This window comes from Peromyscus eremicus, chromosome 1, assembly GCF_949786415.1.
Source record: "Peromyscus eremicus chromosome 1, PerEre_H2_v1, whole genome shotgun sequence".
Classification (NCBI taxonomy): Eukaryota; Metazoa; Chordata; class Mammalia; order Rodentia; family Cricetidae; genus Peromyscus; species Peromyscus eremicus.
Window position 1 is genome coordinate 190,242,680 of NC_081416.1, and position 12,805 is coordinate 190,255,484.

At 35.8% G+C, this 12,805-nt stretch overlaps 1 protein-coding gene across 1 annotated transcript in view; it reads right to left on the reverse strand.

Annotated features, from left to right (window-relative positions):
* Positions 1 to 3,769: 3,769 nt before the first annotated feature.
* LOC131903796 (vomeronasal type-2 receptor 116-like) overlaps positions 3,770 to 12,805 on the reverse strand; it is a 34,610-nt gene continuing 25,574 nt past the window's right edge. The window contains exons 3-8 of the mRNA XM_059254565.1: positions 11,302 to 11,602; positions 10,139 to 10,945; positions 9,158 to 9,376; positions 7,352 to 7,475; positions 6,682 to 6,684; positions 3,770 to 4,698 (exon numbers count right to left, since the gene is read on the reverse strand). Coding sequence (XP_059110548.1) covers positions 3,770 to 4,698; positions 6,682 to 6,684; positions 7,352 to 7,475; positions 9,158 to 9,376; positions 10,139 to 10,945; positions 11,302 to 11,602 — 2,383 coding nt within the window. The remainder of the gene's footprint in view (positions 4,699 to 6,681; positions 6,685 to 7,351; positions 7,476 to 9,157; positions 9,377 to 10,138; positions 10,946 to 11,301; positions 11,603 to 12,805) is intronic.

Below are 12,805 nucleotides of genomic sequence, written 5' to 3' on the forward strand. Positions count from 1 at the left end.
CATGAGTTTGTGTATTTCCTGTTGGCATTGTTGATATCCAGCTTTAATTCATAGTGGTGGGACATAGTCCAGGGTATTATTTCAATTTCCATATCTGTGGAGGCTTGTTTATTCCTTATTTGTGGTCAGTTTTGGAGGAAGCTTTGTGAATTCATGGAAAAAGAAATATTCTTTAGTGTTTGGTTGTTGTATTCCATAGATGTCTGTCATGTCTATTTGATTCATGATGTTATCTAACTCCAGAGTTTCTTTGTTTAGATTATGTCTGGAAGACCAGCCTACTTGTGTGATTAGGGTATTGAAGTCACCTAGTATCACTATGTTTGGATCAATATGTGATTTTAGCAGCAGTACTGTTCCTTTTACAAACTTTTATACCTGGCATTTGGTGCATGCATGCTTAGAATTGTTGTATGTTTTCACCATATTTTCCCTTTGATTACTATGTAATATCCTTCTCAACCTATTCTGTTTAGTTTGGGTTTGAAATTTATTTTATCATATAATATAAAAATAACTATGCCTGCTTTCATCTTAGATTCATTTCCTTGTAATATTTTATAATCTTTTTAAAGTATGCGATGACTGACCTTGATTGTGAAGTGTATATCTTGGAAGCATCAGAATAATGCACCTTGTTTTTTAATCTATCTGTTAGTCAGTATAAGATGTCCCATATTTAAAATGAATAAATTATTATTTTTAACATTTTTAAAACAAAAAATGTCTATACTATGAGAAATTTTAGTCTCTTTTTTTCTGTTTGTTTGTTTTTGTTTTTCAAGACAGGGTTTCTCTGTGTAGCTTTGCTCCTTTCCTGGAACTCACTTGGTAGCCCAGGCTGGTCTTGAAATCACAGAGATCCACCTGCATCTGCCTCCCAAGTGCTGGGATTAAAGGCATGTGCCACCACAGCCCAGCCTAAGTCTCATTTTTTACTATTACATTAAAGCTGAGAGTAAGAAGAATTATCTCCATGCATTCATTGTCATTAAACTATAAATTAATTTATTCCATTGTTTTTATTAAAGGACAACTTTTTTTTTTTACTCTCTATTGATTTTATTGTCAAGATTTACCTTTTCTCATGCATCTTTATTCTTTGGAGTGGTCTGGCCTTAACACACATTCCCTTGACTAACATATTTGGTGTACTCTTTCTCTCCTTTTTTATTCATTTTTCATATCATCCACAGAACCAACTCTCTACCCTCCTTATGCTCTGCCCCTGCCTTCCCCCCTCCCCCACCCACCTCCAACAGGGTAAGTTCATCCTCTCCTCTAGCAATGTAAGTTCTCCCATGGGAGGACAGCTAAGTCCGGTACATTTAGAAGAGGCAGGACCAAGCTGTTCCTGGCCACATCAAGGGTGAACAGGATATCCTACCACAGGTAATGGGATCCAGAATGCCAGTTCTTGCACCAGGGATAGATCCTGATCCACTGCCAGGGTCCCCTCAAACAGACCCAGCTACACAATCATCTCCCATATGCAGAAGGTCTACTCTGATTCCATGCGGGATCCACAGCTGTAGAGGACAACTCTTTCAAAAAAAAGTTTGATGTGAATGGAAGGATAATTTATTTCACAACATATTTAATTACTTAGTAAGGAAAGCTAAAGAACAACATTAAAAATATTGACGATATAAATCAACTTCAATGTCAATTAATAGAACTGCACTGTTATTTTTCATATTATAGTGAAATTACATCATTTTTCCCTTCACTTCTCTCTGACTAAATGATTCTGAATGCCTATTCTTTCTCTATTACAAAATCATGGACTTTTTTTTAGTTGTTTTTACATATATACATTCAAATATCTGTGAGTACATATTAGGAATATAAATGTGTTATAATTCCTATATAAAAATTATACCTTATATAACATACATCATATACATATAATTTCAATTATAACATATAAATAATGTTCTATATGATTCATATATATGAATACATATAAATATACACTCCTAAATTGTATATGATTACCATTTTGTCTTACAAATCATTTAGTGTGCTCTGCCTCATGGAAGACTTTTTCTTCCTCTGTCAGCTTTACTTTGTTCCCTGTAATCCTTGTATGGTTGAGGACTAATGATGTTTGCCATTCACATATGCATGCCTATTACTGTGTTCCTAATTCAGCTCATATTTATGAAGTCATGTTGATCAGATATTATGTGTCTTTATGGATAATGTATAACATTCCTAAGAGACATAATCTAACAACAAACTCACAGGTCCTCAGGCACTTAGATTCTTTCTGTCCCATCTTCACCAATGAAACCTGAACCTTAGGGGAGTATTTACTGCAAATGTATCAATTGGAACTGGGATCCACAATCATTTAATTTGATTGCTTGCGGCCTTGTATAATTGTATGCATCTGTTTCAATTTGACATATCCTTAAAGAGATCTGAAGAACAGACTTAATTGTATGTATGAGAACAAATATTTAGAATGTTTAGGGACTATGCTAATTGAGTAAAGCGGCAGTTGTAGCTTCTCCTCTGAGATCCAAGACTTCAATAGTTCTTCGTTGTTGCTTTGGTTTCCATAACTAGGGTTGGTTTCCCTCTTGACAAGCAGTAAATATGTTCAATTACAGTTAACAATGGCATTTGTGAAACCTCCTTGCCTGGTATATACACAAAAAAGCAAAAAGTCACCACAGCTAGGACAAAACTATAGTAGTAAAAGTCTAACAATTTTATACAATTTTGCATTTATTTAATGATGTGAAAATAGAAAATATTTTACTTCATATGTTGTATGTATTTGTATGAAATGGTGATGAATTCTGGTGAAATACATAATAAGAAAGTGGCATGTTGTAACCTATTCATGATTTTAAATGAAGAGTATATACTAATTCAAGGAAAAGCAGTTACTTAGAAGGAGCATTCAGATAAATGATGTGAAATTCCTAGATTAAAAGGGAACTGGGGGGGGGGGGTAGTTAGCTAGACTTAAAACAGGTGGAAATGTGACATATATCATATGAGGGCAAATAAGGGATCCATGTAGTTAGACCTAGTTACTTGTCCTGATTGACTGACATTTGACATTGGGTAATAAAATATAATTCAAAGTAAGTCTACATTCTAACTTAGCATACAACATATTATTCAATGACTGATGAAATATTATGTTCAAGAAGATAACATTTACATTTTGAAAATCCCATATTCTTCAGTATAATTACATAAACATGAATGAAAGCATAATAATTTAGTGAAGAGCCTTGAGACTTTAAGAAACAGGTGGGTGTTCTTGTAAAAATCTGTAATATTAAAATTTGAATATAAAATAAAATTTTGATCTATATGTTTTACCACTGTGATTGAAAGACAAGATAAACTTTTACTAGAATACACTTTCAAAATTTAAAACATGTGATCAGTACAATTGGAAAAGAGAATATACTTAATGCTTTCAAGCAATTTAAATCAATAACATAAATCTTAGCCGTCTATATTATAGAAGGTTTCAGACAAGCCCAGATATATACTGAGGTCCTGCTCTTATGAAAACACAACCTGGATTTCAAGTGTGGATAACTCCAATAACTCCAGTACAAAAATGCTCTAATACAATTGGATGACTGCAGACAGAAATTTTCCTATAATCCGATGACCATGTAAAAGCACAAAGGATCAAACCCATACCCTAACTGCATAACACATATTTGCAGTAGAGATCAACTGGACTTCATCTTTGAAATTCATGTTTAATATGAGAACTATGTTGAGTTTTAAACTAGGTTTTGAGAGGGTTATTCCTTCTAGAATGTGGCCTGTTCCTGATATGATGAACTGAGTTCTTATCTGGCCTTATTAAGATAATATAGCACTTAGGGACAAAAATAAAGCCAAGGAGGGCTGCACTAGAAGCCAAGATAGAGAAGACTTCCATAGCCACCATGACCTTCCCCTTGGTGCTGTGGTAGACAGGGAGGAATGTGACCCAGACACAGAAGAACACCAGCATGCTGAATGACAGGAACTTGGCTTCGTTGAATGTGTCAGGCAGATTCCGTGACATGAAAGCCATAGTAAAACTTCCAAGTGCCAAGGAGCAGAGATATCCCAGTATACCATGGAAGGCAAAATCTGAGCCTTTGTTACACACAAGGATGATATGTCCATGTTCAGCATGATAGTCTTGGTCAAGGAAGGGAGGAGAGGTCCCTAGCCAGATTCCACAGAAGACAAGGTGGATCAGAGTACACATGGGGATTATAAGGTTTGGAGCCTTTGATATTATTAACCACCTCACCACTCTCCTTGGAAAAGTAACCTTGAAGGCAATAACCACAGTGATAGCTTTGGCCAACACAGTGGCAAGAGCCACAGTGAAAGCACCTCCAAATGTGATCTGCTGCAGGATACAGGTTGTGGTGTTGGGACGGCCAATGAATAGCAAGGCACATAGGAAACAGACAGTGAGTGTGATAAGCAATGTGTAACTAAGGGTCCTATTATTAGCTTTGACAATTGGAGTGTCTCTGTGCTTCACAAAGAGTCCAAGAACCGCAGTTGTGAGTACCGAGAAGCACAGAGCTATGGTTGTGAGAGATATCCCCAAGGGGTCCTCATGGTTAAGAAAACTCACAGCTTTCTGGAGGCAGTGTTTCTTCTCTGTCTCTGCATAATGATTCTCTGGACACTTCATGCACTGATCCATATCTGATCAGAAATGAAGGTGAGATTTAATCCAAGCTGAAGTTATCCCTTTTATTCTAAGCCATTTTTCTGTACTTTTCGACAGAACTGCTATCTATATCACTTTCCTGTTTTCTCAGGGACAAAGAAACACAAACTCTGTAGTGAACATTTTCATATCTATACCACCACTTTCTTATATGATATTTCAGTTATTATTTATGTGAACTTATAAAGTGTGTTGATCCAACTCAATCCTCTTTCCTCTTGCTCCATTCCTCAACTTTTCCCACTTTTACTTCCAGTCTTAATGTGCTCTCTTATCTCTTCTTTTTACATTTTCATACTCACTGAGTGTATTCAGTGATGCTAGTATTTACATATTATGGGGGCAACAACTGGAATATGGGCAACATTTCAGAGTCCACAACCTTAAAGAAAAAGCGATGCTCCTCTTTTGGTAGTAGTTATCAATTACTAGTAGCTTCTCAGACAACCCATCTACTTTATAGTGATATAAATTAAATGCACTTACACTTTTCTCTCTTATATACCTTCAGGCCTCTTGTGCTATTGGTGTATCTCTTTTGGAAGTTATTAGAATACTGAATTACAATACAGAACATACTTTATTTCTGAAACCACGTCATAAGTCATACCATATTATGAATTTGAATAGTGCAAAAGAAGGAATATGCCCTTGAAATTATTTTCATAAAAATACTCTTCTTAAACATAGGGTCTCAATTTTCTTATCATTATAAAATGCTTCCTGTTTTCTAATATTGACTCTTCTCTGTGGAAGCTTTAATGAATAGGCGTTACTACATTGTTACAGGCTTGACTAGTGCACTAGTGAATAGTCATCATTCAAACTGGGGAAAGGTCAGAACTATTGAGACAGTTTTAGGGTATGAAATAAAACAGTGTTATAATATACTGCTCTTGAAAATTTATAAAGTTCATCTTGTATTTGAAGTACAAAAACAGTGATTTATGCACGCCAGATTTCCATTGTTATTTTTTGTATGATTTTAAAAAGAAACTAATCACTAGATTTTCAATTTTATTTTGTTGACAAATTTTATTAACATATTATTGAACTCACTTTAGTAGAATAAAACTTATTTCTACATACCTTGTAAATAATGTTTTCCTTCAGCTATCGTGACACATTGTTATATCTGTTCTTAGGACCTACTTTCAAGGTATAACCTCAGGCTCTCTTATTTCCTTCTCTTTTATGTGGTGGTGTTCATTTTGTTTTAGTTTTCTAAGTTTTAATGGAGGACTAACATGTATAACTACATTCCTTACTAAAGGCAAATGATACATGTAAGAAAAATGACTATGTGAGTGTGTGTGTGTGTGTGCGTGTGTGTGTGTGTGTGCGTGTGTGTGTGTGTGTGAATTTGTGCATGCATATTCAATAAAAGTTTGTTTCTTTTGAATAACAGCTTGAGGGCACAGTCTTTTACATCTCAATGTGGGAAATCCATGAAAGAAGTTGCAGAAAGAATGTAAAAGTCAGAGGTCCTGAAATACTTCAAGGGAATAGAAACTTGCAGACACAGCTGGGCAGTTGAATATATAAATTTGAGGTTTGATACCATGCATATAACATGTGAAAGCTCAGGGCAGACCAAACATCATTATGTATTGAGAGTTGGCATAAAATACTACATTTAACTGAGAAGTTATTTGACCTCATAGCTGTTATAATGAAAAGACACTTTAAACTTTAAGAATGTGGCAGTAGGAATTAGTCCATATTCCATCCAGGATTGCACTCGAAAGAGTATCTGGGAAGCAGAAACTGAATTCAATGAGTTTTTCTTAATTTTTTTAACAGAAGAGAAAAGAAGTTAGGTAGGAAAGTGGAAGATTTGGGAGGGTATGAATATGATCAAAATACATTGTATGAAATTCTCAAAGAGTAGAAAACATTTCAAAATTTCAAAATTGAAATAAATCTGGTCACAAATTTAGTATTAGGTATGGAAATACCAGCTTTTAAAGATTTTTCTTCCCAATGAAATATGCTGTGAATATGTTCAGGACCTATTCTTCTAAATGGAGATTCTATATTCCATTGCAGCTCTTAGGTCTTGGTACAACTCTCAGTAACAAACTGTTGGAACTGCCTTAAGGATATTGTTTTATATATGGTTTCTCAGAATTGGAGCATAAAAATGGACATAATCCTATTCATTAAGGAAATTTGAAATTTTAGTTATACTCTATAGTCAATAATTATATAGTGGGAATATTAAACACAAATTGCTAATTTCTGTTCTTGCTGGGAAAAATCATTATTAAAATAACCTATCCTACATTTAGGTGAGTTCTAATTATTATTAAAATACAGTTAGGAAAACATTCAATTTGTGCATTTTATTACTATGTGTTAAATTACGTGGGGAAATGAAGCATATTGATTAGTACAGAGAAAAGGGGTTTCCTGCAGGAAACAATAGCTGAAGTTAGATCACAAATGTAAATCAATTATAAATTTCTGTGCCTACTGCACTATTTCAAGACATGGAGATGCACGTTTCATATCCTAAATAAGAGAAGAAATACATTTGTCTCACTTCTTTCTAGATATTTTTCAGTTTTTAAGATAATGCAGAATCCTGTAGAAATGTGGAACCATGTCTGTAAGATTTATTCTTACCTGTCTCGTTGGAAATCTCATTGTCTGCACAAGGAGTGCGATCATAACAGCAAACAGCCTTGCCCTCTAGGGAAACTTTCCTGAATCCAGGACCACAGCTCTCACTGCACACAGACTTAGGAATCTGAGAGAAAATGGAGCAAAGTTAACAAATTCTCATGGTTTAGTGAAAGTCTCAAGCCTGGCGGTGGTGGCACACGCCTTTAATCCTAGCACTTGGGAGGCAGAGCCAGGCATATCACTGTGAGTTTGAGGCCAGCCTGGTCACCAAGTGAGTTCCAGGAAAGGCACAAAGCTACATAGAGAAACTCTGTCACAAAAAAAGGAAAGAAAGTCTCAATAGTATTTTTAGTATCACACAATTAATTTGCAAGTTTTATTCCTATAAAAGTAGGAAAGGAATTTGAGCATTTGTGACCTATACAAAATTGGTCTGAGGATTATCCCATTATTATACAGTTTGGATCATAATGAGGTAGGAACAATTTTGATGCACGGAGGTCATAGAACACATTACCTAAAAGGTCAAGTGGTCCTTCCAGATGGATCTTGTCTCTGAGCTTGCCTTCTAATGCATTGAGAAACTTTTATTTCCACCATGATTGTAAGTCTTACTTGTCAACTTAACAGGACTTATCATCACCATGTAAACAAATTGTTGGGCATCGCTGTGAGTGTTTCTAAAGAAAAGTTTAAAGGGTTCACTCTAAGAGTGAGCATCATCATTCTGTAGGCTGTTTTCTCAGAATTAAGAATGAGAAAAAGGTGATTCATTGTATTAATTTTTTCTATTGACTGAGAATATGATGTCATCAGGAACCTCATCCTCCTAGAGCAATCAATTTCCAAAGATAAGAGCTGAGGGCTCATACTGTCATCCAAAAGGAACACTTGCTTAAGTTACATTAGGTATGTATGTATCTTCAGTAGCAGATAAAGTAATAACATAAACACATGCACGCTATAGTATTTCAATTCAAGGGGTGGATAAAAGTAATGGTAACTTTTTATCTTCTGTAATTTTAAGCATGGAATCAAGATGAACTACTCAAATTTCAGAAACAGTGAAGGAATTCTAATAGAGACATTGTGAATTGGTTTGAATGAAAAATGGCAATTATAAACTCAGATATGTGAATATGTATTTCCTCAGTGGTGTTGGTATCTTGAGAGTTATTGCAACTTTAAGAGTTGCAGACTTATTGGCAGAATTATTTCAGTGGTTGGGGATTTTGAAAATTTATGATCCTCACCTAATTTCAGTATTCACTCTCTGCCTCCAGTGTGTGGACTGAGACATTTTATTTTCAGCTTCCTACCCATCTCTCCACAGATGCGACACACTGGCATGCCTCTGAGTATAAAGCACACTCGAAACTCCAGAACCATAAGTCAGATAAACTCTTTTTTCCAAAAGTCACTTCTGGTGATGGTGTTTGATCATAGCAAGAAAATATAACTTATTAAGTTTTCTGTTGTGAATGTAGAGATTTTCTACATAAGAGTGCCCTGGGAGACATTATGAGGATTGCATATACCACTTCTCAGGTGTACTTAATTTGTGTCAAAGTGACAAAATTTAACCCATGCACCACTGAATATTAGCAGACATTTAAATCTTAAAAAGTCCTTTTTAAATAATCAGGGGATTATAAAGCACTGTCTTTTAGTAGTAATTTTTTTGTCTTTGTCTACTGGGAATTTTATAGTACTGGGATTTAATTTCAAAAGTAGAAGTTGTTATACTGGAGGATATATTGGTATTATTATGATAAGTTTAATGCATTGAGATAATATATAACCCACCTCTAAATATCTTTCTGGCCATCGTATCATCTTCTCAGATAAAGTCAACTGTTGACTCTGTGGAGCATTGGGCAAAAAATTTCCTACTTTCACTTTAAGTCCAAGACCCTTTGGAAAATTCCAAAAGTTGAGAATATCATACTTATCATCATCTAACTTCTGTTTCCATTCTAAAGCCATATTGGCTCCCGTGTGGATATTCCTCAAGAAAGGATGAAGCTGAAAGTGATGCAAGAACATGTTTTAATGTAGGTCTGAGAGTTTGACCACCAATGGATTATAGAATAATTCTCAATGTTCATAATCTCTGGTGTAGGACACAATAATAATATAGGTTTGATTGAACGTCAGCAATGGTGACCTATGTAAATGGGATACAATTCTACATCTTTGGAACAGTCAGCCTCAAGAACATCTTCTATACAAACTCAGAAATGGAATCAGTGAGTATTGATTGAAGCAAATCTCAATGTCTTTAAAAGAAAGCTATACCCATTTACAGACAACATTCATCCCAAAGTTCATTGAGTAAAATGTGGGTACTTATGACTAAATAGTAGTTAAGAGAAATCGTTTATGTACTAACAACTTGGCATAATGAGGTTTCATTGTTTCACTAAGAAAATTCTTAGGTTTCTGGTGTAATCATTACAATGAAAAAATTGTGCAGCTATTTGTGACATAATTTTTATATTCATTAAAATCATTTCCTCCTTGCCACTAGCACCTTGTTCCTCAGCAACATGAACAGAAAGATCTCCACTGACATGGATGATAGGATAACATGTGAAGAATCTCCTGTGGATAGACACACAAACACACACACACACACAAACACATACACAAACACATGCATATGTGAATATGTACATACATATACTATATGTAAAATTCTGAAATATGTAATACCTAGTTTGGTGCCTCTGAAGACTGCCAAAATTTCACATGGTTGATGCTCTAATACAATGGAAGGAATATTACCTGCCAGGGGAAGAACACCAATCTTTCCCCATTTCTAAATGGTTGCATTTGTACTTGATGAAGACTCATCTCATGGAGACTCTGGGCCACAATATAGACAGCCTTGTATGTATTGTAGCTGTCTTCACTCATTACCATGTCAAACATATGTCTAGGCAGTAATTCCAAGGAAGCATTGGGTTGGCAGTTCTCCAAAAGATGACAATCCAGCTTTGAAAATGAGCACTTGAAGAACAAAAACCACAATTTAGGAAGGTAATTGTCTTCTGGGTATTTATAAGGATTAACTGTTTTGATGAAATTTATAAATTCAGCCACCTGCTCATGGGGTTGTGAAAAAATGAGACTTCCATGGAATGAATCCAGCAAGAAATAATCAGCGATATTAGTAACATCCCACTCAGAGGTCATGACCCAGACTTTACTTGTCAAAACTTGTTGTCCTAGATTTGTCATTAAACCTTGTAACAAATCATTGTCACCATAAATGATGATAATATTGGCCAATGTTTCCTGGATGATGCCAAGACTTTTCCAGTATTTGTATGAAAATGAATTCCAGGTGCTTTGGATCATTTCAACAAAAGCTATGCAGACTTGATTTTTCTCCATCTTTTCTCTGATATCTGCTAGAAACTGAGTCCCTCTGTGATCATCTGGGATAATCAGACCAACCCAGATCCAGCCAAAATGAAGCATCAAAGAGACCATGGCAAGAGACAGAGTTGTGCCTTCGGGGACCAACTGGTAGAGAGAATTAAACTGACTTCGGTCACTGAAGATAGGCTCAAAAGGACCAACAGTGAACTGAAGAGGAAAAAAAATGGAAACAAGAGAAAGAACAATGACATTATACACAATCCTTGTTCTGCAGAAACAGAAGGAAATGTTTAGCACAATGATGGATTCACCCTGGTTTTAAAGACAAATTTCTGTGAGAGAAGTTTTCAGAAAATGTCTGGCCTATTTTCTATATTTATTAACCCTCCTTGTCTACTCCAACCTCCCCTTTCTTTTCCCAGTGACTGAAATAGAGGTCCATCTCCAATTGTCTGGACAATTGTCATTGATATCTAACTAATACAACTATAACTTTTTACCTATGGACACACCTGAAATGTCAGCAAAGGAGATCTGGCTCTTCTGTCCACACAACTCCTCACCTGTGGAAATTTGTAGAGCTGAAGCAGTGTCCCAATATGGGCAGATTTTACCCACGATGGTCCTGTTATCACAGCACTTGTCTTTCTCTCCTTTAAACAGTTATAATTACAGTGAAGACTGCGAAGGTTACTCAGGCCTGTGAGCCAAATAAGAGCATTCATAAGAATGTTTTTCTCACTGTATGGGACATTATAGAAGTCAAATCCCAGAGATATGTTTGGTAAAAGATGAGGGTTCCTGTTGATCTCCTCAATGGCAAATACCAGGGCCAGAACCAACTGGTATATTTTAAAATTATAACTGCAGAGATTGAATAAAAATATACATGAGGAAATTACAGACCACACAAAACTGCAGATTCCAACTACAAAGACTAAGGCACAGATTCCAGAATTCCTGGGTGCAGCTGGGTATTTCAGTGTTTGTGGAAACTGCAATGCCTATACATAAGCACAGTAGGAGAACTAAGACCCTAATCTTGACTGAGACTAAATGAAAGACATTCAAGGCTTTAAACATATCTCTGATTTTGGCTTCAGCCCTAGAACTTCCAGATGCCCCAAAACCTTTTCATTGCCAATGCATGACACAAAAGACAAAGGGATTTTACCCAAATGTTGGGACCACGGAAATTCCCTGTGATACATCAATCCAAATGATTTGACCCTGTAGCCATATGTTGGCCCATATGTCAAATATGTGTGGAGAGTACTGCTAGCTAAATAAAAGAATGCAATCGAGTTAACTGTTTTAAGATCTGATAATCACAGTATCTAGTAAAAAAGAGGTCTTCTAATGAGCAAAAAAAAAAAACCAAACAAACAAACAAAACAAACAAAAAAAAAATCAACTGTTTAATGACTGTTTGACCCAGTACAAGACTCTACTCCTGGCCCCAACTTGAGTTCAACTTGTCATCAATCCAGCTATCCTTCTTGCCTGATGATGACCTGCAGGTGCTCAGACAAGACTGTCACACGATGAATGATGAAACCAGGAATGTAGGAGATGCAATACAAACTTTTAATAAAATTGTTTGTGCCTAAACCAGGAACCTCATCACAGGTAGAGGAATTGATTGATCTAGCCCAGTATCTCATATGGGGAAAAGAAAACTCCACTACTATATACATGGACCATCAGTTGATATGATTTTACAAGTGGGTATGTCAACTGTGTGATCTATAGAGAAAGATGGTTTCTTACTGCTGGAAAAAAAAGGACATTAAAAAATCTTGGCCCTCCTATGGACTACGTGGCTTCCCTAGAAATTGCTATCCTCCGTGGACACACATTTGAACTCACTGTCCGACACCTGACACTAAAACTTATTGATGTTCTGATGACACATACCACAAACCAGTGCTACCTATGACTGCAGGGTAAAGAAAAATGGTCAGTACAAAACTATATGTAGTCAGGAAGTTTCCTATGTCCTGGCTTGATGGTAGTTGGGGCAAATCTCTCCCACTTGCATCCCCCAAGTAAACACACAGAGATTTA